Source organism: Cygnus atratus, chromosome 3 (assembly GCF_013377495.2).
Source record: "Cygnus atratus isolate AKBS03 ecotype Queensland, Australia chromosome 3, CAtr_DNAZoo_HiC_assembly, whole genome shotgun sequence".
Classification (NCBI taxonomy): Eukaryota; Metazoa; Chordata; class Aves; order Anseriformes; family Anatidae; genus Cygnus; species Cygnus atratus.
The window spans coordinates 16086616-16113134 of NC_066364.1; the positions used below are offsets into that span (position 1 = coordinate 16086616).

At 53.0% G+C, this 26519-nt stretch overlaps 1 protein-coding gene across 1 annotated transcript in view; it reads right to left on the reverse strand.

Moving 5' to 3' along the window:
• The window catches only part of GRHL1 (grainyhead like transcription factor 1), a 34422-nt gene that overhangs the window by 2679 nt on the left and 5224 nt on the right, over nt 1–26519 (reverse strand). Inside the window, exons 4-14 of the mRNA XM_035543079.2 lie at nt 25333–25723; nt 24877–24953; nt 23928–24084; nt 23345–23456; nt 22274–22368; nt 10893–11051; nt 6143–6230; nt 4599–4738; nt 3353–3390; nt 3182–3270; nt 1545–1630 (exon numbers count right to left, since the gene is read on the reverse strand). Coding sequence (XP_035398972.1) covers nt 1545–1630; nt 3182–3270; nt 3353–3390; nt 4599–4738; nt 6143–6230; nt 10893–11051; nt 22274–22368; nt 23345–23456; nt 23928–24084; nt 24877–24953; nt 25333–25723 — 1432 coding nt within the window. The remainder of the gene's footprint in view (nt 1–1544; nt 1631–3181; nt 3271–3352; nt 3391–4598; nt 4739–6142; nt 6231–10892; nt 11052–22273; nt 22369–23344; nt 23457–23927; nt 24085–24876; nt 24954–25332; nt 25724–26519) is intronic.

Genomic DNA, 26519 nt, shown 5'->3' on the forward strand with positions numbered 1-26519 from the left:
GAGGGGTCAGGTGAAAACTAGTCATCACGGTGGCTGATAGAGGGGGAAAAACAGCAAAAGAGCAAAGAACTCTGCTGTTAAAGACATAAGCTGATCATAAATGTCTCCCTTACCCATCAGAGGGTTCTCCACGTGGAGCCACAGCCTCTAAGCATGGCATTTCATCATACAGACTGCCATAAAAGTCACACGGCCAGTATCCCAAGTCTGATTTACCCAGGCAAATCGCTCTATTGCACTGACAGCGAGCACCAAACCAGCAGGGACACGACACAAAAGCACAGGGTGGGTTCTCCAGCCTGCATTTGTGAGCTTTTGATTCCTTGTTTTAAGGAGTCCAAGTGAAACAATAAAGGTGCAGCTTCAGTGCAGGATAATGGGGTAAGGGAGGGCTTCCCAGCCTCCTCGCCCGCTACCTGTTGGCCCCCACATCCAGCCTGCCTGTGCTGACAAAGCTCGGGTGCCCCAGCACCAAGAGCCCACCGCTGCTGGAGCCGCTCCCAGCAACTACACATCAGCTAAATTCCTCTTCCGCCTCTAGCTCCTCACCCAGGTTCACAGGGGAGAACAGCCCAAGAACTTCACAACCCAAAGCCCCACAGGGAGGACAGACTCAGGCTACAGACCCATCTCCAGGTCCCAAATCTCATGGCAGCACCTGGCCGTGCAGCCACAAAACACCTGTCCTCTGCGCCTCGACAAGGCGCTAGTCACAGGAAAGACAGGCAGAAACAGTCAGCGTTGAGCCTGTGCCAAGCATCACGCCGTTCCTCAGGGTTAAGCTCCAAATCTCCTCTGCAGCACGGCAGCAGCAGGGGTGGTGGAAGGCTGTTTTGGAAGTCACGCACCAGGGAATAAATTTCATGCTTGTGTGCACAGATACATAAAAAACTGTTCAAGCACACTCAGAAGCTGGGACTCAAAGAGCTCTTTGCTAGCGGGTTGTGAAGGGGGAGGGGTGGCCCCCAAACAAGGCTTCCAAGGCCGAAATAACCCAAGCCATTGAACCCATTCCAGAAATCACTCCATTTCCTAACGGAAGTATCCTCTCTGATTTTGAGACATTTGGACATTGTAAGTGGAGTCCAGTGACCATTTTTTGACTCAACCAGGAAAAGACCCTCAAAGCTGCTTCTGCCACGTGGCCAAACACAACCCGTACAACAAGCATGCCCAGAAATCTATACCTTTCCAGCAGCACCTATCATTTTGGGACTAACTCAAAAAAGACAAGCCTGGATTTTCAGGAAGGCTAAGAAACACCTTCTTCCACTCGGACCTTAAGTGTGTGGAATAAGTCACTTAAAAGGGAAGCTTCCACAAGCCCCTTCAACAATGAACTGAAGTGTTATTCACATTCCTTTTCCCTTTACTAAAAGTGCATCAGCCTTCTGCTTTTGATCCCAAAGCAGCAGGAATACGAGGACACAAACTGGGATCAGCATTCCTATGATTGTTTGGTGCACGACAACTGCACAGCCAGGAACTACACATTTTTTTCCCCAAACCGGGGGCAAGGACTAGGAAACAGCCTTATTACTTACAGCTTCCATTAGGCCTTTCAGAGACGGGGTCTTTAACATAAGTGCATCGAAGACTTCTTCCGACTCTTTTCGGACGTACAGCAACACTGAAAAACAAATCAGAGAGGAATTAGCTGCGTAACTGCTCCTTAAAGGCCTGTATACGACTGTGGCAAAGTATGGAGTAATACACAAGGATGCCCTGAAGAGATGCAGACATGTACATTCACCATACATTGAAGACTGCGTGAAGTCCACAGCATCTTGCACAACACAAGAATTTGATGGATGCTGTCACAGTAGGCGAAGCCAGCCTGGCCACCTCTTCCTTTTTAACTAATTTATTTGTCTGCTCCCCACTCCTCCTGTGCTGTCTCATCTGTCTTCCTTCTCCTTGCCATGCGTCAGCAACACCCGTACCACCTCAGCTCACTGCGGGCTCAGTTTCCTGCTAGGAGGGGAACCAAAGAAGAAGAAACCCAATTATCAAGCACCCCCGAGCGTTCTCAAGCTAGCAGAGTCAGCGTGCATAACATCAGCCTCATCAAAAACCGCATTAAGGCTGAGGAGTAGGCCTGAACAGCTGAAAAGCCAGGACTTGGACGTCTTCGCCGGCTTTAATCCATCTTCTAAGGACTAGGTATTCCAGCCCGGATCGGATACAAGGCTTCATTAGCTACACGCCTGCAACACAGCGCAATTACTGGCCTAAGCTGACCAAGGTGAGCTTGGGACAGCACAACACCTTGGATTTCCTCTGCTAAAGGAAGGTTCGAAAAAAAGGACTGCAAGGTTTAAAGGCAGCACACGCTCAGTAAGAGCACAGGTAGGACGTTACAGCAGCCAAAGGACAGATAATCCCACGGGTCTTGTTTTATGGCATACAGCAGCAAGAGAAACAAAGGGGCCTCGTTCCCTTTTGTAAAATCCATTGTTCCGATGAGTTTACACAGACTACACAAGTAGCCCCGTTCGCATCAAACCTGGGAACTTTAACCTTCGCCACATCAGAATTGTAATCCCCGCCTTTTAATCCTTTAAACTTTGTCATTGTCCTTCCACACACAGCTGTAATCAGGCAGATAAACCTCAACACCACCTCCAAAAGGGATCTCATCTTCCTCCACAAGCCCACAGCAATGTCCAATCCCACAGCAAAGTGCAGAAGTTGATAACAGGTTTAAATAAGCAGAATACTCGCTCGATTTGGTTCTTGGTGGTGAACAGCCTGTTTCCCAGCCCCATGAAAGGTGCAACAGTGTTACACCCAGAACCAGTCCTTGGCACGGGAACACTCCAAGTCTTACAGAGGATTCCCAGAGTATTTTGTACTGGATTATCTGATGAATTCTCTCCCCTAATCCACCAAGGAGACCGGTAAACTCTTCAGCTCCTCTGCATCTCTTTCCTTATAACAAGTTAACAGGCAGTCCATGTCTAAGCTGGTAGAAAAAATAATAAATCCTGACATGGCAGAAGGATTTGTGGAGCTGAACTACATCCTGGCACATGTACTTTCAATTACTATCCAGGGGCAGAACATCTGGCTAAAATATATTCCCAACTAAATTAAAACCAACTCCTTAACCTCGGATCCATCTCCCTATCCAGACAGACAAGTACTGCAACAATCCAGTCTTCAAAGGAGAAAGCAATACCTCTTTTTGGTTCTTCTATTCTGGCCATCTTATTAGGACTAGCGATGAAGTCCTCTTCACCAATATAAGCTCCTCTCTTCAGGTTGGAGCTGTCATTGATAGGACAAAACATCAGCCACAGCACAGTTACAGGGACAGAACCTGATGAGGCTGAAGTGGCACAGCTCTTACCTTTCGCCCTCCAGCTCTTCAGAAGCAACAGGAAGGACCTTTTAAAAACAAACAGAAGATTTTTTTTTGACTTACGCAGAAGAACACTGGATGATCCCGCCGCCACCCACCCAAAGGTCCTCCAGCGACGAGTTTTTGTTCAAGGAGGGAGAACCCCTGAACCCACGGGAGGAATTGCAAGGGACAGGCAGGTGGGTCACCCGCCCAGCTGGCTCATGAAGCACATCGGTACAGGGCACGGGGGAGAAAGAGGCTGTCAGGTAGGAAGCTCACCACAGCTACGCTACTAGAAGTAAGACGTTTGGTCCAAGCAATAAACATTGCCTCCATTTTAATACACAGATATTTTTTGCTTAGGGTCATAAAATCTTTTATCCAGAACTGGAATTCATTTCTCATCTTTCAACCCTGTATCAAAAACACTCAGTTTTCCAGAAGCCACTAAAAATCTTCCTCACCTCGTTTCATAACAGAAATTGGAGGATCTCAAATGCTAAAGATGAGAACATACAAGAGCCAACCAGTTTTCTGTCTAGTGCGGTGTCTTCCATCAGCGCCCAGCAGCAGAGCCTTTGATTTTTAACATGTGCTTTCCCACAATCTTACGGATACAAGTTTATTCTCCCAATCCCTGTTAGGAGCTCAGGCAATGCTCTTAAAAGTAAGGTTAACATTCGGTCAGAACGTGCCAGAACTCTCGACACAGTGAAGTTAAATGTTTTGAAATTTGGTTGCACTCATTTTTTTTTTTTTCCTTCCAGCTTCCTGTCAGCTGGGACTTTCCAGGAATGCTGAGGCAGGGTGCTCTGGCAGCAGATCACAAAGCTGAGACATTTGCCAGCTCCGCAAAACGGCTTTTCACTCTGCAGCAGGCTGAAGAGGGAGAAGCCCCAGGTCTACAGCAGCACACCAGAAATCCGACAGACTTTACAAGAGAAAAACAGCCTGCAGTTCCTTCAGTGAACCCTCGGCTGGAGATGCTTTGGAAAAAAAAAAAAATCACTTCAGGTTCTTACCAACAGGAGTTCATCTGAAAATAATTAATTTAGACAACATCCCCAGTTAACTCCAGCCAACACGTCTAGGAGCAACGTCCCTTGCTCATTTAAGGCTCGCCCTGGGTTTGTTTACAGCCTCGCTGCAGACAGTCTGGTATTTCAGATTTATTTACACACACGGCAGCCCAGACTTCTTGCAACTACGCCCCACCCCCCCAGCCCTCCCCACCCCCGCGGGCTGTACTTACGTGAGCACCGCGCTGCAGATTCGCAAAGTGAACGTCGGGAATGAAGAGGACTGGCTGCGTGTCTAGGTCCATGAAGGGCTTGAAGATGGTGATGTCCGTGCGCTTGTGCGAGGGAAGCATGGGCACTTTGACGTCGGAGACTGGAGGGAGAGCAAGGAGCGGATTGGAGGGCAGGGTAAACGGCGACGAGGCCGCAGCTTTCCTAAATCATTTAAAACGCACCGAGGCTGTTGGGCACGAGTACCCTGCAGGCAGGGTCAAAGGGAGAACCTCCCGTAGCAGAGAAGTTTGAACCTGGGTTGTCCCGGGTGAGGGCCTGGACCCCAAAGAAACAGCTTTCTTGCTCCTCCGCAAAGCGTTTGCTCCATCCAAGAGAGCTGCCTGACTTCATTCAAGCATTAAAACAGGCTGCGGAGCGGCGTGACCACTCACCCCAGAGAAACCCAGGTCTTCCACGTACCAAGTGAACCAAACAGAGGGCAAAAGATGGTTCAAGCTCCCCTCTTCCGCCTAAGCATTCCCCCAAAAGGCTGCTGAATTTCCCACACCAGGAAGTCAGAGGGAAGACAAAGAATTAACTTGCAATCTGATTTTTTTTCAAGATTGCTCTACTCCTGCAAAAAAATAGTTGGTGACTTTTGGTGAAAATAATTGCTGCTGTTGTTGAATCCACGGGCACGTGGTATTAGAGATCCTGGAGGTGGGTACGACGGCTTAATGGCTTAAGGCAATTAAAAACTCCCCACACAAGACCTAAACAGCAACGGCTTGGACTTTCCAGGAAAATAAAGGTCGCTTCAGGCTAAACCCAAACCTAGGAAATTCATCCTAGAAAGCACCTTCTATAAAATCACAAGACCCTGGGAGTCAGTGCTGAAACTGCTGGCACCGTGCAGCCGTTACGCAAAGAAAAAAAAACCTTCTGGGAGCCGCTGGGGTACTGCATTTGTGAAACTGTGCTACACCTACCTTTTACTCGGGGGGAAAAGCAAAAACCCATGCCTTTTTCCACCTGCCCTTGAGCAAACGGGTTCCCTCAGAGCATTATCTTCTTCTGAAGCTGCTCCAGCTGCCCGTACCTGCTGCGTCAGGAAAATCCCGCCCAGCAAGCTGGGAGGTGCGCGCTTGTTGAAGCGGCCGGGCTGTTAATAGCCCGGCTCTGAGGAGCAGGGGAGAGCACACACCTGCCCCACGCAGAGGTGAGCGCAGGGAGGTGTTCCTCTAAGCGGCTCTGTTAGCGAGTAACTGGTCAAAACACGGGGCCTGCTGCAGTCAAAATACAAAACCTCATCTGCAGCAGTTAAGAGACGCTTAGCAGGAGGCAGCTCCATCCACGGCCTTTACACACGAAGAGCGCCGAGGCCTTCACTTCATTCACTCACGTGGAAAAGCAAAGGCCTAAGCGACCCATAAACAACAGCTTGAAACAAAACCAATTCCATGGGGGGTAAAAAAACGGACTTAGGAGAATACTAGCGCACAAGTTACGTGTAGCCAAAACGAGATCTACTACTTAAAATACCGGCGGAGTAGTTTCTACTTACAGGCATTCAACTGAGAGCTGGGGTCAGTGCACTTGCCTTTTCTTTTGCTTTGCTTTCGCTCTTCATCCCTGATCTTCCTTTCTGCTCCCTGCCAGAGATTAAGGGAAGGGGGAGAGAGGGAAGGTCTTTTTAGTTTGGGTTTTCACCCAGAGGCAGGGACACCGATTCTTTAAGAGCTGTGTTCGGGGAGGTCAGCTTCAGCGTACCAGAGCACACCACCGTTGAGGTCTGCCCAGCGTTTACCTCCAAGTCCTGTCGCCTAAAGGAGTCCAGCGACCGCATCTAAGACGGAGCCGCTGGCTTGTCTTTCAAGTCAGACAGGGGTGTGACGACAAAAGATACCCACAGCAGAAACAACCGTAAGAAATACGACACGAAATGAATCTGAAGCGTTTGAAACAGGAAAAACTTCCACGTTTTCCCAGTGCAAGCGTTCACTAGGTAATCACTAAACGGCGACCCACGGAAACGAAGCCGCACGGGATCACCGAGTGCCAGACGCTTTTCTGCACGTCACGCGTGCAGCCAGCAGCCTTCGTACAAGCCCCCACCCACCCAAAGCTGCAGACGCCCATCACTTTAAAGCGGGCGTTATTTCTTCTCCTCGTGTCGGCGCCAGGCTATGGCAGCAGCCACAGCCCCCAGGTTCCTGCCCACGCAGCCCTGGCGCTCCAGCCCAAGCAGCAGCGGGGAGGGAGCCCTATTTCCTGCTAGCTACACGCGGGCAGCTCTAACGGGGAGGAAGAAGGAAGGAAGGTTTGTCCTGGAATGACGTTCGCTCCTGCAGCTTGCACAGACGCCCACGGGAAGGCAGGGATGGCACACTGGCAGCTGCACGAGGCCACCAACCCAAAGCAGACGCCCGACACTCGGTGCTACCATCGGGTGACTGCCCCAGCTGGAACACACAAGCTGTCCCCAAACCCCCTCCCGTCAAGCAGGGTGACAGTTATCTGGCCACAGGGGAGCTCCGGGAAGCCGTTACTTCCCATCCCCGCTCCTGCAAAGCTGCCGGTAACACACCCGCGGCCTCGTGCAGCGCCGGAAGGAAGAGCAGATTAGCTACAGCAGCGGAGATGTCAAAAAACACGTGGCAAGGGGGTGGGAAACTGCCTAGTGCAGAGCATGGGAAGAGCACCTCTTCCCCTGGCTAGCAGCAGGGACACGAGCAGCTTCAGGCAGCTGCTGTGGAAAAAAGAAGGAAGTTCCTAATGAAGCCAAGCAAAGCCAGCGGTGGGTTTGTCCCCCTAAAGCTGAGCAAGGCCCCGGCAGTACGACGAAGACATCCCACCTGAGCTTCAGCGCGGCTGCACCGCCTCCCTGGGCGGCTTCCCTTACCTAAAGGGTTGCACCATCTCACCTTGACTGCAGAAGACGGCAGCAGGAAGATCGCATTTGGCTCCAGCCCCGTGTTTTCTACCTTTCGTTTGGAATTACTGAAGTTCTGCCACCCGAACTTCGTGCTACAGAACAGCACTGTCTTCGATGCAAGGAACAAGCAGAGCCATCACCAGGATTTGTAGGGGTTTTGGGGAAACCTCCACTGACCTCCCTTTCTGTACAGTCTCAGAGCTCTGCTTTCAAGTAACTTGTTTTTCCCTGGGCCTCTGCAACCTCCAGCATCTCAACTGCTCTGATAGCAGGCCTTTCTGATTCAGGGTAAGATCCTTTTGGAGGAAAGAAGAAAAAGAGACATGGGAAAGAAGAGACAGGAACCCAGCATTCCACAGTTCTGGGACAAATAGGCTCGTACGAAAGAGGTTTTCCTAACTTTATCACCTAGAAAACAGCCTACAGCCTGAAATCTAAGATTTCATGCTCTTGCAACGCGTTCAAGGCCGCAGGATTTTTTTGGTTGTTGCTTTTCTCCTGCTAAGCCTCTGGTTGTGAAAGGGATTCTTGGGCTGTAAAAGGGAGGCTGCGTTTCGGGGAGGGCAGCCATTCCTCCCTCCCTCCCTCCCGCAGCGGAACGGGGCTTGCTTGGTAAGCTCCAGATACGCAGGAGCCAGGGGAGCTCGCCGGGTGCTCCGCGTCACAGCCTTTCCCCTGCTGGCCGCTCCAACAGCACCGGGCGGCCGGCAGCAGGGCTCCGCGCGCTGCGTAAATCAAGCCGGGCTCCCTGTCGGCGTGCCCGACGTGCCTCTGCATCTGCCAACGCAGCCGGGGCGTTTGGCTGGCAGGGAAATGTCACTACGAGCCACTTCCCCTCCCGGTGCTCCCCCGTTCGTGGAAACTAGGGCAAAGGGGCTCGAAGACGCGAGGGCGTCGGGGACACGGAGCCGAAGAGGTGTAACGTAACAGCGCGGCGCTCCGGGGAGCCAGCTGGAGGCCCGAGCCGTGCCCCACAGCGCGCAGGAGGCGCTGGAAAAGGGGCACTCACCGCAGACCCTCAGCCTCGTCTCCTCGCTGTCAGGCTTGCTGAATAGGTCAGACGAGAAGAGGTCTGCACAAGGAGTGCAGCTACTCCGAGGGTGGATTTGCTGAGCTGGGGGAAGAGACAGCCTCACGCAACACTAACTGAACTGTCAGCCCTCCCTGCCACGGGACATCCACCGATTTGTACCAAAACACAGAAAAAAAAGGGACAGCAGAGGACTGCCGGGCGAGCGTTGGGGTTCGAAGCCAGTCGGTTTAGGCAGGCTCTAACTGGACCAGAGGGGCTCTACAGAGCTGTCCGAGTTGGGCGGCCACGGCACGAGCGTTTTGGGCTGGTTTTTCCCCAGTTCAGGCTTGGCTCCCCCCGGTAAAAGCAGGGGTAACAGCACTGGCCTGCAAGCAGCAGCAGGAGGACAAACACATCAGGGGCCGCGCTGCGCGGATGCTATAGTAACGGTGGTCCTATAAACACCCGAGATAAGCTGATTGATTGCTTCAGGTTTAAAGCACGGCTGCTGCTGGGAAAACGGGAGCTCCTTCTGAAACGGCAGGGCTCTTACAGGTGGCCGGAGGGGATGGACGGGGCTGGGGTTTAGGAGTCAGTGCCTTTTCTCCCCCCCCTCCTCCCCCCCGTTAGTTCAGCTCCAATTTGCAAAGCACCTGGGGGAACCAAGCGGGAGGAAAGGTCAAAACCCCAAGTGAAAATAAAGGATGCAGCCGCATGGGGATAACTAGAGGGGCTGAAGTTTATAGCACGGACTCAAACGGTTTCCTTTAAGCTACGTACCCACCAAGTCCGCCCTTTCATTAACCAACTTGCCTCGTCAGCGGTGGCACGAGCACGGCAGTCATTTTAGCACAGTGTCACTGATGGGCTGGGCAACGTCAGAGTAAGAGAACCCCCAAGCCCCGCAGCAAGTCTGCGCTCGGTGGTATTGCAAATAAACGCATAAAATAATAAAATAAAGGTTGATAACGCACAAGACTCCCAGCTAATCTGACAGCTTAAGGTGACGAACTTCCCTCAGTCTCAATTTAAAGGAGGAAAAGGGGAAGAAAAAGACCTCCAAGGCTTAGGCCTGGAGAAAGTCCACGAGACCCAAGTTTCCAAGGCTTCCTGGCAAGTCTTTAAGGTAGGGCCAGTCCTACAGGATGAGGGAAACGCTATCTCAGAAGAGCATCTGCAGAGGTAGCAGCAAGAATTTAACTCCCTGGTAAATTCCTTGCAGAAACGATCCCAAGGAGACTTCTCAGGAGGCAGCTGAAGGAAGACGACTACGCAGCTTTACACCAAGGACTACAGGCAGCTCCTCCCAGCCACGCAAGGAAAAGAGGCCTATTTAATACAAAAATGGACAATAAAACGTGGCAGGGTGGACCGATGGGATGCCATAGCAGAGGCGGACTCCATACGCTTTGGGAGGTCGTGGGGACACTGATCTTCGCAGCAGTGTCCTAGGGTCACAGAAAGCCCATCCGGAGAAGGCGTGGATGTAAAGAATGAGAGGCCCCAGTCGAGTATGGGGCCAGCAGAACAGTCAGCGTGGCTCACAGCCATCAAGAGAGGGGCTGGGAGCTCTGGGCAGTGCTCACGCCTCTGAGAGAGCTCTTGGTGGCTCTGCGAGCAGCACCACGCATCGCTTGCTCTGGTCCCTCAGAAGATGGTTCGGATGGGAGAAGGTTACAGAGACAGGCAAAGATCCCTCCTTCTCAAACTCAGAGAAGCTTTAAAGACTGCCTTCAGCTCAGCTCCCGCTGTGCTTCCTTCACAGCTTCAGGTGGTGCGTGACCGCGGGAACGGTGTGAGTTCTCTAGGGGCTGAACTAACTGCGTCGGGCAGAGCAGACACATCATGGCACCCGTCCAGCCCGCGAACAGACTTGTTATACTCACGGGAGCACAACGAAAACAGCAACATTTTCTGCTCACAGGACAGGTCTCTCTTTTTTTTTGGATAACGAGTACAGTAAGAACGCACAAAGGCACTTAAAAAGGCTGTCACGACACAAGTTGGGCAAAAGTAAAAGCCTCCAGCTGTTCAACTGCACCGACTCGTCCTTCTCCTAGTGAAGGCACTCTCCCAACGTCTGGGCCACCACATTTACCTTCTGCCACGGGCTGACCTTTCTCCAAAGTCAACACCGACGCAGCGCTCAGGGAGCGCTCCAGCATTCTGAGAGCAGCAAATTGATCCGAGGTCATCGTAACGTCCACGAGCCAAGTGGAAGGGGTGACATTTTTTCCCTTGCCAAGGCTGCGCACGCACAGGAGCCCTCAGTGAGCCCAAATACCAAGCGGCAGGATGAGAAAGAAGCCCCCTCAGCTGTGGAACAGCCTTCCCCAAAATATCATCCGCACGTTGACCCGGCCTTACCTTGTCGCAGAAGACTTTAATCTGGCAGTAGGCCCTGTGCACGGGCTTGTTACTCCTGTTATTGTAGCTGTAGGTGTCAATCTGAAGATTCAGGGGCAGGCCTTTCACCCCCTTCTGAGAGGAGAAATCTGTGCTGAGGCAGTTCACAGAAATGAAAACCTGCAGGAGAGGAAACCAGAGGAAACCAGTCCGTCAGAAGTGCCACGGAAATTCCTGGCTGCCCACCGAGCAATGGACTACTCGGCCAGCATTGAGACCTAAGCGCGGGTCCTCACCCCTCCAAGGAGGGCTTTCTGTCCTTTGAGGTATCAGCTAAAATCCACGTGGAGCAGTACCGCATCCCCAATTGTTTATAGATGTCATTACAGGGGACAAAGCCCTTGAACAAGAGTGAATTTCAGCAAACTCTCAAACTTCGGGAGAGCTCCACCCGTCTTTCCTACGTATTTTTTGCTGAAGAGACCTCATCTCTCATCATCAAACCTTCAGCAGCAGGAATCCTCCTACACCCAAGCTTCGCTGGCAAGGCTTTAACCGCCCTGAAAGACTTACATTAATTCAGGCGTGGTAAACCAAAGCTTTCTGAGTTGCACGTACGCTGGTGCGAGCACAGCTCACAGGCAAAACTTTTCAAATCGTATTAAAAGCTATTAAAAACATTAAGCAGGCTATCACCTTTAAACAGAAGAATAATGCTATTAGTTCAGTGAGAGAGTTTCTGGGTTTTCTACTTAAAACTATGAACACCATTTTGAATGTTCCCCAGGAAGACCTGCAGCATCCTGTTAAAGCTCAGAACCAAAGGGAAAGGGTAATATTTTCATGATTCTAATAAAAAATTGGATTAGGGGGAAAATGAATTAAGAGCGATTTTCAATGGATCTAATTTTATTTTCTTAATTGCCTCAAAAAAAAAGCCCTACGCCAGAGAAGGAGTGCGGCGCTGCCGACCAGAAGGAAGGAATATTCTCACGTGGCTGTGAACAAACAGAGCAGAGCTCTGTGTCCAGAACGCGTGCTTTGTGCCAGGCCCTTCTCCAGACACAGCGCTCGTTACTGGCGTGTCTCGGAAGAAGCTGCAACAATTAATTACCAGGGATTTATTTATCAGCTACCGAGACCTGCAGTGGCTCCTCTCCTCCCTGCCTCATGAACTAAGGCTGGCAAACCCACCTCTGAAATAAAAAGCTAAACAAAAAATAAGGGACCGAAGCTGTTGGAGCCAGAAGCACGTTGCCAGAGGCTGCAGGAGCACGGTCCCACCGCCTAATTGCTGACTTCTCTGGTCTAACATCAAGCGCCAGGCTGACGAGCTCTGCAGGGAGCTGGTGCCACCTTCCGGAGCCCTCCCAGTACTGCGAAGCCCCAAATGCAGCTCGGAAAGGCGTAAAGGTTTCATCGGGATGGCTGTGGATGCCCCAGTGCCTGGAAGCGTTCAAGGCCAGGTTGGATGGGGCTTCGGGCAGCCTGGTGGAGCGATGCTGCGATTCTGCGACTGCACTAACTCACCTGAACGCTCACGCTCGGCACGCAGCTTCTCGTGGTGGCCCCCCGTGAGCGCCACCAGCCCGGCCAGCCCCGCGTGCAAGCCCCCATGCCATTGACATACGCCCTGCGGAGTCCCACTTGCGCACGGAGAGATCAAAACGCATGAAACAACATCTAAGGAACGCCAGCAGCCCGTCTCTGGCAGCCCAGGCACAGCTGCCTGCGGCCTGAAGCAGGGAGCGGGGCAAAGAAGGGGTGCTGACAGTGCGGCAAGCGTTGGCTCGGCACTGGTTCTGCCCACTCGCCTCCCAGCTCGCGTGCCAGCACCCTAAGCCCCTTGCTGTTCCAAGGCAACGCCTCGGCTTTTTCGCACTACGTCACAAGCCACAGCTGGGAAAGTTACTTTACAATAAGCTCGTCTTCCAGAGACCGACCCGACCGACCGCTACCCCGACTTTCATCCGCCCGCCTCCCCTTTTTGCTGCCTTCAACTCCCCAAGCTCTTTCCGCTTGCGGCGCTGGCACGGCCCCGGGGGAAGCTTGGAGGCGTCTGAAGAGCCTGCTCTCGCCCCGTTCCGAGCCGTGTAATCAGCTGCGAGCACAGCCTGAATAATCGGGTTCCCTGGGCAGGGGGGGTGCTTTCAGAGAGCCTTGGCTCCGGTGTTTGCATGTTTCCACGTTTTTAATTTTAAGCTTCTTTACCCCCGATGAATATTCACACGCAGCTCTCACGTCTGTACAAAAAAAAAAAAAGAGGGTGTTCTGCGGGGAAACGCGCACCAGCAGCCGCTCCAGAAGGTCTGCCACAGCCTCACCACTCCCGCGAAATCCCCCATCCGAGTTTCACAGCGCCGTACCCCGGCAGGCTGAGCTCTCTAGAAGAGGCAGCACGTCTCTTCTGGAGGATTCGGGTCCGAGTTTTGGGCTCTCCCTCCAGGCTGCTGCCCGAGAGGCTCCCCGGAGGCCGGGCTTACCAGCCACGCAAAGCGCACGCGGCTCTTGGAGCCTCGGACTCGACACGACGGGTGCGTGCTGCTACAGCAGGACGGCACGGGTGTCCCATGGGAACGCGGGGCCGCCCGTCAGACGACAAAGCTTATCCTGCTACTTGAAGTTCTCCTCATTTGGTTAGTTTCAGCTTTGAGCGGCTGACTTCATTTTAATGCCATTTAAGTCTTCGGGACGCCGGGCAGATGACAACCACCGCCTCCTCGTACCTCCCTCAGAGCCTCTCCTGTTCCTACAAAGCCCTTTGGGAAGGATCACCTCCTCCTCCTCCCCCCTACCCATCCTGTAACTCCAAGTCCTATTTTCCGGCTTGAAGTCCCCTCAAGTTCCACAAAAACGGACTTTCAGAGCACAGCTTCTCCAGCTTGGGCTCAAGCAGTTTCAGCCAGGAGCTTTTGTTCAGGAAGATTTGACTCGCGCTGGAGAAGAAACGTAAGGCCGAGCGACTGCGCCAGCTACATCCCCACCCCAAAATTGCCAGAAGAAAGAAAAACGTAACCGCAGAAGTTGCTCTGCGTCTCCAGCCTGCTGAGCAAGATTCCTTTTCATGTGTCCAACCTATTTTTCTAAGGGCAGTTCCGCATTCTCAGCTATATTAAGATTTGTTGTTACTTTTTAAAAAAAAACATTTTCATCTCACCTCCCAGGATTCAACACAAAGACGGCACTTAAAAATAGAGCGCTGTCAAGCCCAAGCGCTTACAGCCATGAGTCAAAGCCTCAAAAGTTACGTAGGTTTTCTTTAAGACAGATTTTGGAAAGGATTAGAAACCTGGTCCCGAGCTCTTTTGCTTGCTTGGCAGTTAAGCCTTGAGTGTACATTGAATCATATTTCCAGGCTTTTCTCTCCAACCGAAGCCAGACTTGACTTTTTCTTTCTTTTTTGTTGGTTTTTCACCCCAACGTGCTACAAGAAGCCCCGCACACCCACCGGTCCCCTGCCACCGCGTGTGGCGTCCCGCAGCCTTTGGGGCAGAGGAGCAGCCCGGCCCCACAGAAAGAACAAACGGAGGCTTTAAAGCAGAGAGATCTGAGATCACGATGGGAGGCAGCGTGGGAAGAAGCCCGACCTCGTGACTTCCCGGGCTGCTCTAACCGTCCGACCGCTCGCGACTCGTAAGAACGGCGCTGTGCCCACGTCGGGAGCCACGAGAAACAACCTTCAGTTTTAATAACGCAGGAAAAATTAATCCGGCTGCTCTGCTGCACGCCCTCAAGGAAGGGCAGCGGAGACAGCCAAGTTCTTTCCACACAGCCCCTTTTTCTAACAAGATCTGCCTTTCAAACAAACCAGGAAAAACAGGCGTAATTAAAGGGCAATCAAAGCGCTGCAGGAACCTCGCTGTCAGCGAGATGAAAGATGCCTTTCTGAAATGAAGGCTTGCGCACCCAGATCTCTTCTCCCCGGTTTATCTTGGACGCCGCGCTCCTTTGTCACACAAGAAGCGCCCGCAATTTTGCTTAGTCCGAAGGCTACATATGCAGAAGCTTCGGATGAGATGTCACCTCGGCCAGCCTCTCCTTACTCACCGCGGCGTGGAAGAGGAGGTAGGCACGTCTGGGGTTGCCACAGGTGACGGCAAGCAGCTCGGGTGGCAATTAGCAGGCCGGGAGTGCTGGCCCAGCACACGGACACACGGGCGAGACCTGAAGTAGGCAACAGATCTCCCCGGCGCGCGGTTCCTGGACGTCCTTCTGCACGAGGCTGGGCTTGGGATTGTTCTGGTGCCATCGCCTCGCTCCCCGTGGCTTCCTTTCTAATAAATACAGCTAAACTGAACTCACCTCCTCCTGTTTGTTACAATTTTGTAACCAGAGGATAAAGGCACCGCTCGACAACCCGAGTCCGTTGGCTATTTCTTTCCCTATTCAGGATTCAGATAAAAATCCAGCTTTCCTAGCACCCTCAGGGAGACAGAAGCCTCTCATTTTAATGTTATACTCAGCTTAAATTTATCAGGCTGCTTTTGACATCGGATTAACTGGGTCTGGACAGAACACATGGTGTAGACTCCAAAACACCCCCACGAGAGACAGGCTAAACTGCAATAAGCTCCTTGTTAGGGAACGCAGCCTGACACCATTTTCCGTGACCTCGGCTCACCAATTCCAGCGTTCTGCCCCACACACGGTAGGCAAAGGGATCCCAGCGAATCCTGGCGCCATTTCCACCCCGCAAAGGCACAGCCTCGCCTGCGGACGGCTCCCCACGCACCCTACTCGCAGACCCATCCTGTGGGCTGACGCAGAGCTTGCCCGGCAGGACCCATGGGATCCGTGCTGCTCCACATTCAGCTTTGACTCGGGGCTCCACGCTCGTTCTTGTGGTCTCCGGCTGGGGAAGGCAGCAGTTGCTGTGCAGCTGACTTTTATCCCCGTGTTATTTTCACTTTTTGCAGAACAAAGAAGACGCACAACCCTTCGACCGAGCTAACCTGAAGGGTTAGTTTGAGGCTGACCCGGTGCCAGCAGTCCCAAGGAGCAGCCCAAACAACCCATTGATCAGCCACACACGAAAGAGGAACTGCCCAGCAGCTCCACGGTTGTTACCGAAGTGCTGACGGTGGAAAACGCGTGGTTTCTCTAAAGGCTTTGACAAATATGGACACGGAAGGGAAAAATAAAGGGTCTTTTCTAAAGCTACGTCCACATGGATGTACGTAAAATAGGCCCTGACATGCTCCATCTGTGCTGGGAGCTGGCAGGATGCAAATCCTCTGGCCCCAAAGCCTTATAAATTACACCAGCGGGGCTCCGAGGCCTTCCGAGAGCAGCGCGGTGTGCTAACGAAGCCATGTGGCTTCCAGGACGGGCGCTGGGTGGCGGCCAGGCAGCTCGCAGTGCGGGCAGGGCAAGCACAGCTCTGCCCGCACACATCCACCGAGGCACGTCCTAAGAAAGCAGTGCTGAGGAGACTGCTCTGTCTTTAAAAGAAGCAGAAAAAAAAAAAAAAACAAAAAACCCCAGCAGCTTAGCAGGGATCACCTGAGAGGTCGCTAATCTTCCTGCTCTCACATTCGTTTCTTCACCTCCCACGTGCGCACCGCAGGTTTTGCATCAGCAGGAGGCGAGCCAGGAAAAGGGAGATAAAAAAAAAAAAATAGAATTGGGCAACTCGTGCACCTGTGGGCTCGCCTCCCGCCTTTGGGATCGGACGCTCCAAATAAGGCTCGTCTGGCAGGGCCGCATCCGCTCCAGCCCCGCTCAGCGCCCTCCTGCTCGGAGCCCGAGGAATTGGTTTGCATTGGAGCCCCCGGAGCCCCGTCTGGGTGCCTGGCACCGGGCGCGCCGCGGGTCCCACACCCCGCCAGGGAAGGCGGAGCGGGAGCCATCGCCCAGTCGCAGATAAAAGAACGTCCTCGGAGCAAGTTCATCCCATCAAGAGACCGAGAAGGCACGGTAATGAAAGGAAAATGCATCTTCCCCCTCAAAGGGGAACGCCGAGTGTTATCCCAGCGTGTTCTGGGGCAAGGAAATACAGGAACGTCGCTGCTCACAGCACGTGGGAAAAGCGGGGAAAGAGGTTCCCATTCCTGCCAGCGCTTCCTCCCCGCCCCACGCTCTGATAAGATAAAGATGCGGCCCAGGTGTCGGCTCCCGTCGGGGTGGTTCGAAAGAAAACAAAAGCAGCAGCTCGGGGGGGTGAAAAATTGGCAATAAGGTAAAAAAAAAAAAAAAAAATAATCTGAAAGAACGAAGTCTACAAAGGCACAGAAATGGCTGAAGAGAAGTTCCGCCATAAGGCATGAAAGGAATGGAAGTTTAAAAAAAAAAAAATACCAGCACCCAGCTTTCCACCTAGGAAAGCTCACCGAGGGAAGGGTTTTGTTTTGGCTTTATGAAACACGCTGCGAGCTTCAGAGCCAGGCGGAAGACCAGAAAGGTGGTGGAGATTGAGACACCGAGTCCTGAGGGGAGATCTTAGCTGAGAAACTCCTCCCGGTGTGCAACGTTTAGAACCAAGGGCAACAGACACTTGGTTTTAGAGAACCCAGGCCAGAGTAGGAGAGGTCCGTGTTGAGAGGCAGGCAACGCTTGCTGGGCTTTTCCTACGTCCCTGCTCCAACGCTGCATGTACTTGTGCCTCAAAGTACCTGTGGTCTGTAGCGCTGGCTCCAAGCCAATCTCTCTCCGTGAATTATGTTTGACTCATCACATTTCATAGTTTCATTTCCAGCTAGCCAAACCTGTACGTCCTCAATGCTGCTCAAGGTGGCAACACCTTCTTTAATGAGGCATGTGACTGCCGCTTCATTACAATGGCATCCATATAAATACGGGCAATATTCATCAAGCACAAAAGTTGAGTTCTTCCTACGGCGAACACCAAGCGAGGGCTACGCTAGAAGAACCTCTTAAAATAAATCAGCAGCGTACACCCCAGCCTTACTTTGAGTTAGAGCAAGAAATCTGTCCTCTCCAGAAGAAAAGTCCTGCCCAGGAACTGCAGGCAGGAAGCACGAGGACCTGCCAGCAGACCACCCTCACCGGGCAACCTAATATTTCTGAAGGCCAATTCAAGTTTGCCACAAATTACCTTAATGCAGGACTGTCCCACTCGTCTTGGACAAAAAAAAAAAAGAGCATTGTTTAAACTCTGTTATTCAGGGTGTCACTTGAGAGACGTCACAGCACCTCGTCTTCAGTGGAAAGAAGCAAGAAGCTCTACCACAGCATTCTCCACCTCCAAAGCCATGGTTAGACCCTTACGACATGCCCCCTTTTAGGGGAAAGGGTCTGCTTACAGTGTCTGCTTGCAGCACCAAAGGGTGCCTCGAACACCACCTCGAGTCCTTGCAGCTACAAAATCTGGCGAAAACGCAATCACCGGGAAGACGCGGGTGTGTTTTCCTGCGTTCTGCCAAATCCTGCCTCTCCTTCGAGCTGCAGCGGAGCAGGTTGGGCACGTGAGCCGTTCCGAAGCCCCCCGGCTCGCCCCGGCCCTCCTGCTCCACGGGGCAGGAGCTCAGACGGGACTCGAGCAAAGCCGGATCCAGCAAAGCCAGTTACCCCTGGGGAAACCGACCTGGCCGGATTGTTCAACCGTCACTGACCCGAGAGCGGGCCATGTCCCCAGGCCAGAGGCAAGGGAGAGAGAATTTGCCTCACGCGGCCTAACGGGTAGCAGCAGGGGTAACAGGACAGCCAACAGTAAGAACAGAGTGGCAGGCAAGACGGGTGAGAAACGCGCGCTTAACCACGCGCATAACGACAATTTCCACCAGAAGACCTCTAACGGACGCCAGCCGGGGGAGGAGAACCAGGCACGCTGTACAGACACGAGAGGAGATGGCTCCCAGGCCCAAAAACTCATACCCTGAACCTACAGACGCTTCTCCCCATTGCCAGGTGGAGGCAATCCACACAGAAAGCGCTACAAGGACAGGAATTCCTCTTCCCCAAGTTCAGCAACAGACTTTAAAGACGGCCAAAGCCTGCTCGGTCAACGAGGAGGGGCAGGCACCTCCACAGCAAGCTCCATCCCAGCCCTAACGAAGTAACAGAAGCGAAAGATGACCAGCCTGTGTTCAGACACCCAAAAGCTGTTACACAAAAACAATTCTACCTCGACCTTCTGCCCAACGCAGCAGAAGCCCAGGACGGGGCAGGAAACTGTTTGAAGTCTCCGCAAGCCTCAGGGTGACTCCGGCGTTACCCGTTGCGTGCGAGCGAGTGTATCAGCTCCCCATCTCTGTCAGACTCATCAGGCCACGCTTCCACCCAGCTGGGGCTGCTCCCGAGTAGCTGTGCTGACCACAGCACCTCCTCCTCCATCTTTCCGTCCTATATTTGCTCTCTTTCCAGTCTCGGAAGCACCACTTACAGGCAGCCTCTCTCCCCCACTCAAAACCTGGTCTTCCTCCCCACCCTCAGCTCCCTTCCCCTTTAGGTCCTGAGCCCTTTTCCAGCTCGAACACGCCTGGGAAGCCCACCGAGTTCTTAACGCGCCGCTCTCCCCCAGGCTGGCCGTTCCCAGCGACTCCTGTGCTGTCTCCGAGGAACAGAAGAGGGCAGAGAGGAGCTGCCAGAAAGAAGCACAAAACATTTGCTCCGAAAGCCACAGGCACTGATCCCAGAGTGGGAAAAGCCTGTCACGCGTGAAGTGCCCCTGGTGCACTCGACAGCACACACCCAGCCAGCTGCGGGACACCAGCAGTCGCTCCAAGCAGAGCTGCTGCGTCCCGCATCCAGGAGGCGTGCCCAGCTCTCGTCAGAACAGTTTTGCCTCACCAGAAAGCTGTATTTTACCCAACCCCCTGTGCCTCCAGGCCAAAGCGCTCTCAGGGAGCGAGGCGACACGCTCCTGGCATGGACGAAGCGGCTCTGACGTTCCTGTACGTCCCCACAGCGAGGGCTAGCACGAGGCAAGGCAAGTTCTTGTAAACCTCTGGTCCCAGAGCTGCGAGGAGCAACTCGGTGTGACGAGATGGCATTTCCCCCTCAGCAGTTCTGACCCACGCCCAGAGCCCCGGGTGCGTGGCTGAGCAATTACAGCACAAACCTCAGGCGCAGAGCCTCACACCACCGCACCGCGCCGCACGGCACCGAGTCCTCCCCACAGCAACCTGGAACCGAGAGCAGCAGGGAAAGGGGCGAAGCAGCAACCCCGGGAGAATCACCTGGCTCTGGGCCAGCTAACTCCGGGGCGCAGGAAGCAAGTTCCTAACACGCAAGGCTTGCTGGCTGGTCAAATACGCCGTCTACGCAACGCTGCTCTTATTAACCATCAGACTTGGTTTATTTCTGATGCTACAGAAGGTCTTCCCCAGGTACTCAGCGCTCCTCGTTCCCTGCTCTTCACATTCTTCACGACTATTCTTTGGGGGGGGGCGGGGAAGGAGATTGAGGGGGGGGAGAAGGAGAGAGTGCGTGCACACAAGGTAAGTGAACCATGCAATAAAAATTGTTGAAATTGGCTCAGGCATCTCCTGATAAGATCACAGGAGTTGGGAAAGAGCAGCAGCTCTGCTGATGAGAAATCCAGCCGTTGACAGAACGCATCCACTCAGGGAAAAAAAGTAAAAAGGTTAAACTGATGTTTAAAACGCGTTTGTTACAAACGAGAGTTCTTTCAACACTCAAAATCCACGGTAGTTTGGTCTTAACGTGATCCTGATACGAAGACTGCAAGCCCTGGCTCCTGGAATCAAGTCCTTTCAAAGCACACGCATCTCGTACGCTAGCAGTGAAAGTCTGGAGGCAAATTTGCCTTATGTAGCTACCAAACCAGTCTGGGTCACATCTCCCCACACCACCTCATCCCCTGAGCTGAAATACAACCCCGGGGGGGTGTCCTGAGACTTTTTCAAACCGCTAGGGGCGATTTCCCCACGGACCTGCAAGACCTGAACGTTCAGGGGTCTGTCGAGCACCTGGGCAACGACCATCTGCACCAGGTTCATACAGATAAAGTGCCTCAGTTCCCCGCTGAGGAACCTGTTCGAACGGTTTGGTTCGCCTAGACGAACGCTGCTGGCCCCACTAAAACCAGCATCTCTGCCTGGACGTGCCAAGGATGGCACAGGGGAGGTTGCTGCACGGCGTATTTCTTCGTCCATAGAGGACAGCTGCTAAAAATTCACCATATCTGGATCCGCTCGTTGCCTCTCTGCTTGCTGAGGCTGCCCTGAGAGGTGAAATCAAGAGAAAAATGGCTGGGCTCTGTCAGCAGGTGGGAAGAGACGGCTTGCCTCAGGACAGCCACCGGGTTCTCAGCACCAGCTCTAAGCCCTGCTCCTCGATCTTTGGCTACGGTAGCACGTTAACACCCCGGGAACACCGACCGTCTCCTTTCTGAGGCTTCACGTCCTTGTTCATAAACCAAAGGGCTTTGTGCTTCAAAAAACCACAGCAGGCAAGGCCCTCCCTGCCACCCCCCTCAGGCTGACCGCGGCCAAACCCAGAAGCCAAACCTGGTGAACGGAGAAGCCCGGTGCCCAGTTCCATACCCGGGTAACAGCAGGCACGCCGCAGGGCGGCCTTCGCTAGCCAGCGGCGCGCACAGCTCCTCGCTGCTGCCTGCCGAGCACCCCACGCTTCCCCCACCCAGCTGAAAGCCAGCAGCAACCCCCAGAAACCTCTCCCTGCGTCCTTTTATCTAAAGCTCTCGCGCAGCACAGAGCAAAGCTTGCGATGACATCTCCCGGGCCTCTCGTTTTCGCCCAGGTAGTTCAGACACTCTCCAAAGACGGCTTCCGCACTTCGGCTCCAGCAACAAAGCGGTGGGAAGTGCCTGTGGAACTGAGGGGACTCCGTCCTCTCTGAGCTGCCACCCTGGCAGCTGGAAGGCGCGCAGATCCTTTTTGGGAGCTGGAATGGCTTCCCACAGGTACAGCTAACCAGCGGCCCGGAGAGCCGCCCATACCTACGCACCTACTGCAGCGCCCAAAGATCAAAACGGAGTTCGCTGGGAGGCTGCTGGGACTCGAAATAGGTCACCGTGCGTCGGCACCCGTGGTTTCAGCAACGCACGCTTGGGTAGCTCAACAACAGCAGCTACTCCCTCTTCTGCTGAAGACGAGCCCCTCGTCCCAGCCTTAACTCCTCAGAAGTTGCCCCCCGGGCTCCTGCCAAGGGGCTGTGCTAACTGCCAAGCCCCGCTGCGCTCAGCACCACCTCATCCGCCCTGGAAACCCTCGGCGCTTCCTTCTGCCAGTGCTCGCCTCTCAGGGAGACGATTCTGCCAAGAGCCTAAAAGCAGCTGCAAAGCTCCCCGCAGTTGCACACGCGAACCCTCTGAAGAAACAGCCAGGAGGTTTTGCCTCACGTTAGAGTGTAAACAAACTTGTTACATGCTAATCACCGGGTAGGCCACACGCCCTTCCCTTCCCCCCGCCCGGCGAATCTCTCCCGAAAGGACAGGAAGCCTGAGCGTGGTCACACACCTTCGCCTCCTCGTTGATGTCCCAGGTGAAGGATATGGCGTTGTAGGCGATCTCCTCGATGTTGCTGATGGTGTTGAAGCTCTCCTTGTAGTCAGCTGTTAGAAAGGAGAGGCGTGAGGGAGAGGGAGAGGCGATACCGTCCGGAGCTCTTAATCACCCAGAGCAGCTAGAAACTGCAACTCCTCAGCAACCCCTTGGGGGCAAAGGAAGCTGAACTGTATTTAAAAATGGATCATTAAAAAGTCTGGAAATAGTTCTCATACCAAACACACACACATCAAAAAACAGGAGGGAGGAGCAAAATAGGGGACTCACAGAGAACCCCAGCTAGAAACTCCTAGGGGAAAAGCAGACATCACAGATACTGCATGCCCCGTGCCATAACCTGCTGTGTACGGGAAACTCCACTCCGGATGGCAGAGGAATAAGCTCTCAATAGAAGTCCTTCAATAACAAAGATTTGCATGCGCGTCTGCTTTAAGTGCCAAGTGATTAATCCCTGCTTTTATTCGCAGAAGGAAGACGAGGAGTACAACCCAGCCTTCAGCCAGAGAAGGCTGGACGCCAGCCAGCCACTGCCTTGTCTAGAGGCGAGTGGAAATTTGCAGTGTTTTCTTTTTTGCCGTGCACCAAAAGCCAGTTGTGAGCAAAGCTGGGGGGAAGGAGGATCACTAGCGTCGAGGTATTTCTACAAGGACGTTGGCCTTTGAAGAAACACCGTATTTAAGACAGCCGCGGAGACTGTGGGCTGCAACTTAGCTACAGCCACCAAGATACGCCAAAGGAACTGCAATTTGGAGACAGGCATTACATCGCCCAATGCAGGACTCTAAACTCAGTCTGCTCACGAACAAAATAAACCCCTCCAAAATCCAGCCCCTCTAAGGGGTCCTAAAAACCGCAACATTAGCTCAAAACTATCAGTAGCTCTCTCCAGTCTTTCAGCAAAGCTACAGAGAGCTGAAAGCGTAATCCAAAGGTTGGTTAAAATAACAAAGCTTTAGCAGAAAGCCAAACCGTGCCAAGGAATTAGGCTGGAGTTTGACATCAGCACGAAGAGTGTTCCTTTACCTATGTCAATGCATCTTTGTTTGGCTGTGTGCTGTCTCGAGTGCCAGTACTTCCAGTGCCTGAGCTGATCTTCTCTTGTTTTGTCTTCAGCAAACACCACCATGATGACACTCTGAAAGGAGAGGGGGAGGGCAGAAGATTAAAGAAAATAAAACGCAACCACGTGAAAGAAAAGGCCGCAGAGTACATTTGTCTTGGAAGTCCTCCTCGGTGTCAGGTTTTCCGCGTTGCACTTCGCAAAGCGGCAGCGCGGCTGGCCCACGTGCTGCCCGGCAGGAAGGCAGACAGCAGCGCTTTCTGGGTCACAGAGGGCTGAGCAGAGCTGCCCTCCTAACTGGAGTTCACGGATCTCGTTGCAGGTGTTGCCTCACCTTCACACAAGTGCTGACACCGCTTCTTAGCGGGCCGAGCCAGGATGGGTTGGTCTGGAAGGAGGCGGACGGCAGAGGAACGAGCGCTGACGTAACAGAGCGGGTAAGCTGCCCGGCGTGCTGATGCTCCGGTTGGGATTAGCTCCGGGAGAGCATAAGGCTCCCAACACGCACGCCCTCTTTCCCAAGAAACCACAAGAGCTGCCACTTACTCGGACTTTGCTGATGGGGTGATGGATTCCTTCGCTGCTGCTCACTTCTTTCAGCGTGATCGGGTAGAATTGGCCTTTGTTCAGGTAAGTCATCGTGCTGTCCCCTGGCTTCTGCCGGAGGGACTTGGAGGCTTCCAGGGTGTATTCAAAGTTATTCCTGCGAAGCAAAGAGGACAGCGATTGCTAAGGCATTTTCCTGGAAAGCTGATTAAATGTTTTACATTTAATTTGGAGAAATTCCAAAGTCGTTAGTTGACTCACTAAGCCATCAACAGGCGAGGAAGTTGGAAAACAGGATGAGCCCCTTTTTAAACTATTTCCTTCGTGAATGACGATTTCAGAGCAGTTCTTGGCAAGCTAAATTCCGAGTCACAGCGGCAGGCCAGTCTGGAAGCTCTCTATTCCATCTCGGAGCAGCAAGCTGCTCTCATGGAACAGAAAACTATCCATTAGCTATTAGCAATTAAATTAAATTCACGAGCTAATAAGCTATTCAGTGGCCACGGTCTCCCCTTCCCTCTCGGTGAACTGCAGCTAACACAACTACCTTATTCCCCTCCCTCGGAGTTCACACGAGTTTTGTGCTTCCCATTGCTGCTGTGGCTTTCCAGCAGAGGGACAACAGGCCAGAAGCCAGCTCCGAGAGACGACTGCTGACAGCCGCTGCACCTTCTTACGGGACAGGGAGTTGTTACAAGGGCAGCAACTGAAGCAGGGTGGTATTTCCAGCCCTACAGGTAGCTTTCCTTGAAGATGTACGTAGGAATTGAACAGTTTTCAACTCTTCAATTCCAATTAGCAGCTACTGTTGGTGCTTTTGACGTCCACGGCCCCCAGGAGCCTGACAGAGACTCAGTGCAGAAGGGAGCGAGCTGCACTGCCTACTCACATAAAACCCAAATCAAAGAGAAGAAGAGAGTAAAGGCCCAGGGGGGTGTTAAAGCATTACCCAGAAATACTGTCGAACACATAATCTTCTGAATTCATGTTGGTCATCCGGAGATTCAGTTCAGCAGGAAAGAAAACCTGGTGTAGACACAAAAAACAGAACACCGCGACAATTAACACAGCAGCACCAAGAAAAGTCAAGATTAAACAGATACGTGTTGCCACAGAACTTCTGGCAGGCCAACTGATCATCAGATAAGAGCTGATTTTTGGTCTGTACACACAGGACACCGGAGCAGGTTTTTAATCCAGAACTTTTGGGTGTCAACTAAGCAAGACATCTCACAAGCCTTCTGAGTCAACTTATGGCAACATTTTAAAGCTTCCTCAAATCCTCAAAGAAAAAGAGCAGCTACACAGTTCCTTGACGTGTGGCTTTAAAACAAACAAAATCACGGTTACTGCTGTTTTCAGCTGATACCATTAAGACACACGCACGGAGTGCCTTTTTTTGTACCTCTTGCACGCCTTCCTTGAAGGTCTCGGAGAAGGTCGAGTCCGGCGTCCGCCTCTGGGAGTTCTGCGGCTGGGTGTTGGAGTTGAACTGGTCGGGATTGAGGTTCCTGTCAAACACCACCACCCGCTCGGGGGGCTCGGGGTGGTAGACGCTCGGAGGGATGCCCACCGCGAAGCCGTGGGGCTGGGTCTCCGTTTTGATGGAGTGGGTGGGCATCGTCGCGATGGAGACGGTGACGGTCGTGTCAGGGGTGGTGAGGTGGCCCCTCTTGTCCATGCCCATCTGGGGCGTGTGCGGAAGGACGATATTGAAAGGCACATTCTTCAGGACCTGGACTCTGTTTTCTCCGGCAGAAATAAGCGATTGTTCCGTCACGTTCGGGATGCTGTTCCTTTAAAAGGCAAGAAAAAAAAAAAAGTAAATAAACAGAACTTTTAGTTTTCTCATTAAACAAGAACCAGAACTGCTTTTCAGCCTTTAGGACAGCTGATACCAACTCTACTGTCTGCGAAGAACAGCTCTACCCTAACCTGAAAAGCTGGGAAAACTCAAAAAAAAAAAAAAAAAAAAAAAAAAAAAAGAAAAACCACTCACCCACTGCTAATAACTCCACCTTGGAGATGAATTACCCTGGAGCAAAGGGTGAGGGTTCACAGCCCCGATTCTCACTGCCTGGAAAACAGCGATCCAAAACCAAGCGCTGTGATGCTCCTCTCACCACATGCAGGCTCACGCTAGGCCGCGTACAACTGCTGTCCGGTGGTCGGAAGGGGATCAAGAACAAGGTCGCCGTTCCTCTGCCCTACAAGTTCGCCACCCAAGACGAGCTCCCAGGGAAATTACAGCCCTCGTTCGTGCACGTCCCCCAAGAAAAGCCCCACCGGGACTCCCCAAGGCGGTTTGCATAGCTTCACACTCTCCACCCCACCGCGCTCATCTCTGCCAGGATGACACTGACACCTGCGGCCGAGCTGACCTCGGAGCTAGCAGCCCCTCAGAGCCAGCCCTCCCTCCCTTCCTTTCTCCCTCCCAGCGACGTGGTCCTGCCCTCTGCTCCGCGCCAATTCGGACTCTCCCCCGTCCCCTCGGTGAGCCAGTCCAGCTTGTTCCACTGGCAGCAAACTTTTGGTCCTGCTAGGTTATGGGTCGGCGGCAGACCACAGCTGCTACCAGGGGAGCAGGGGGAA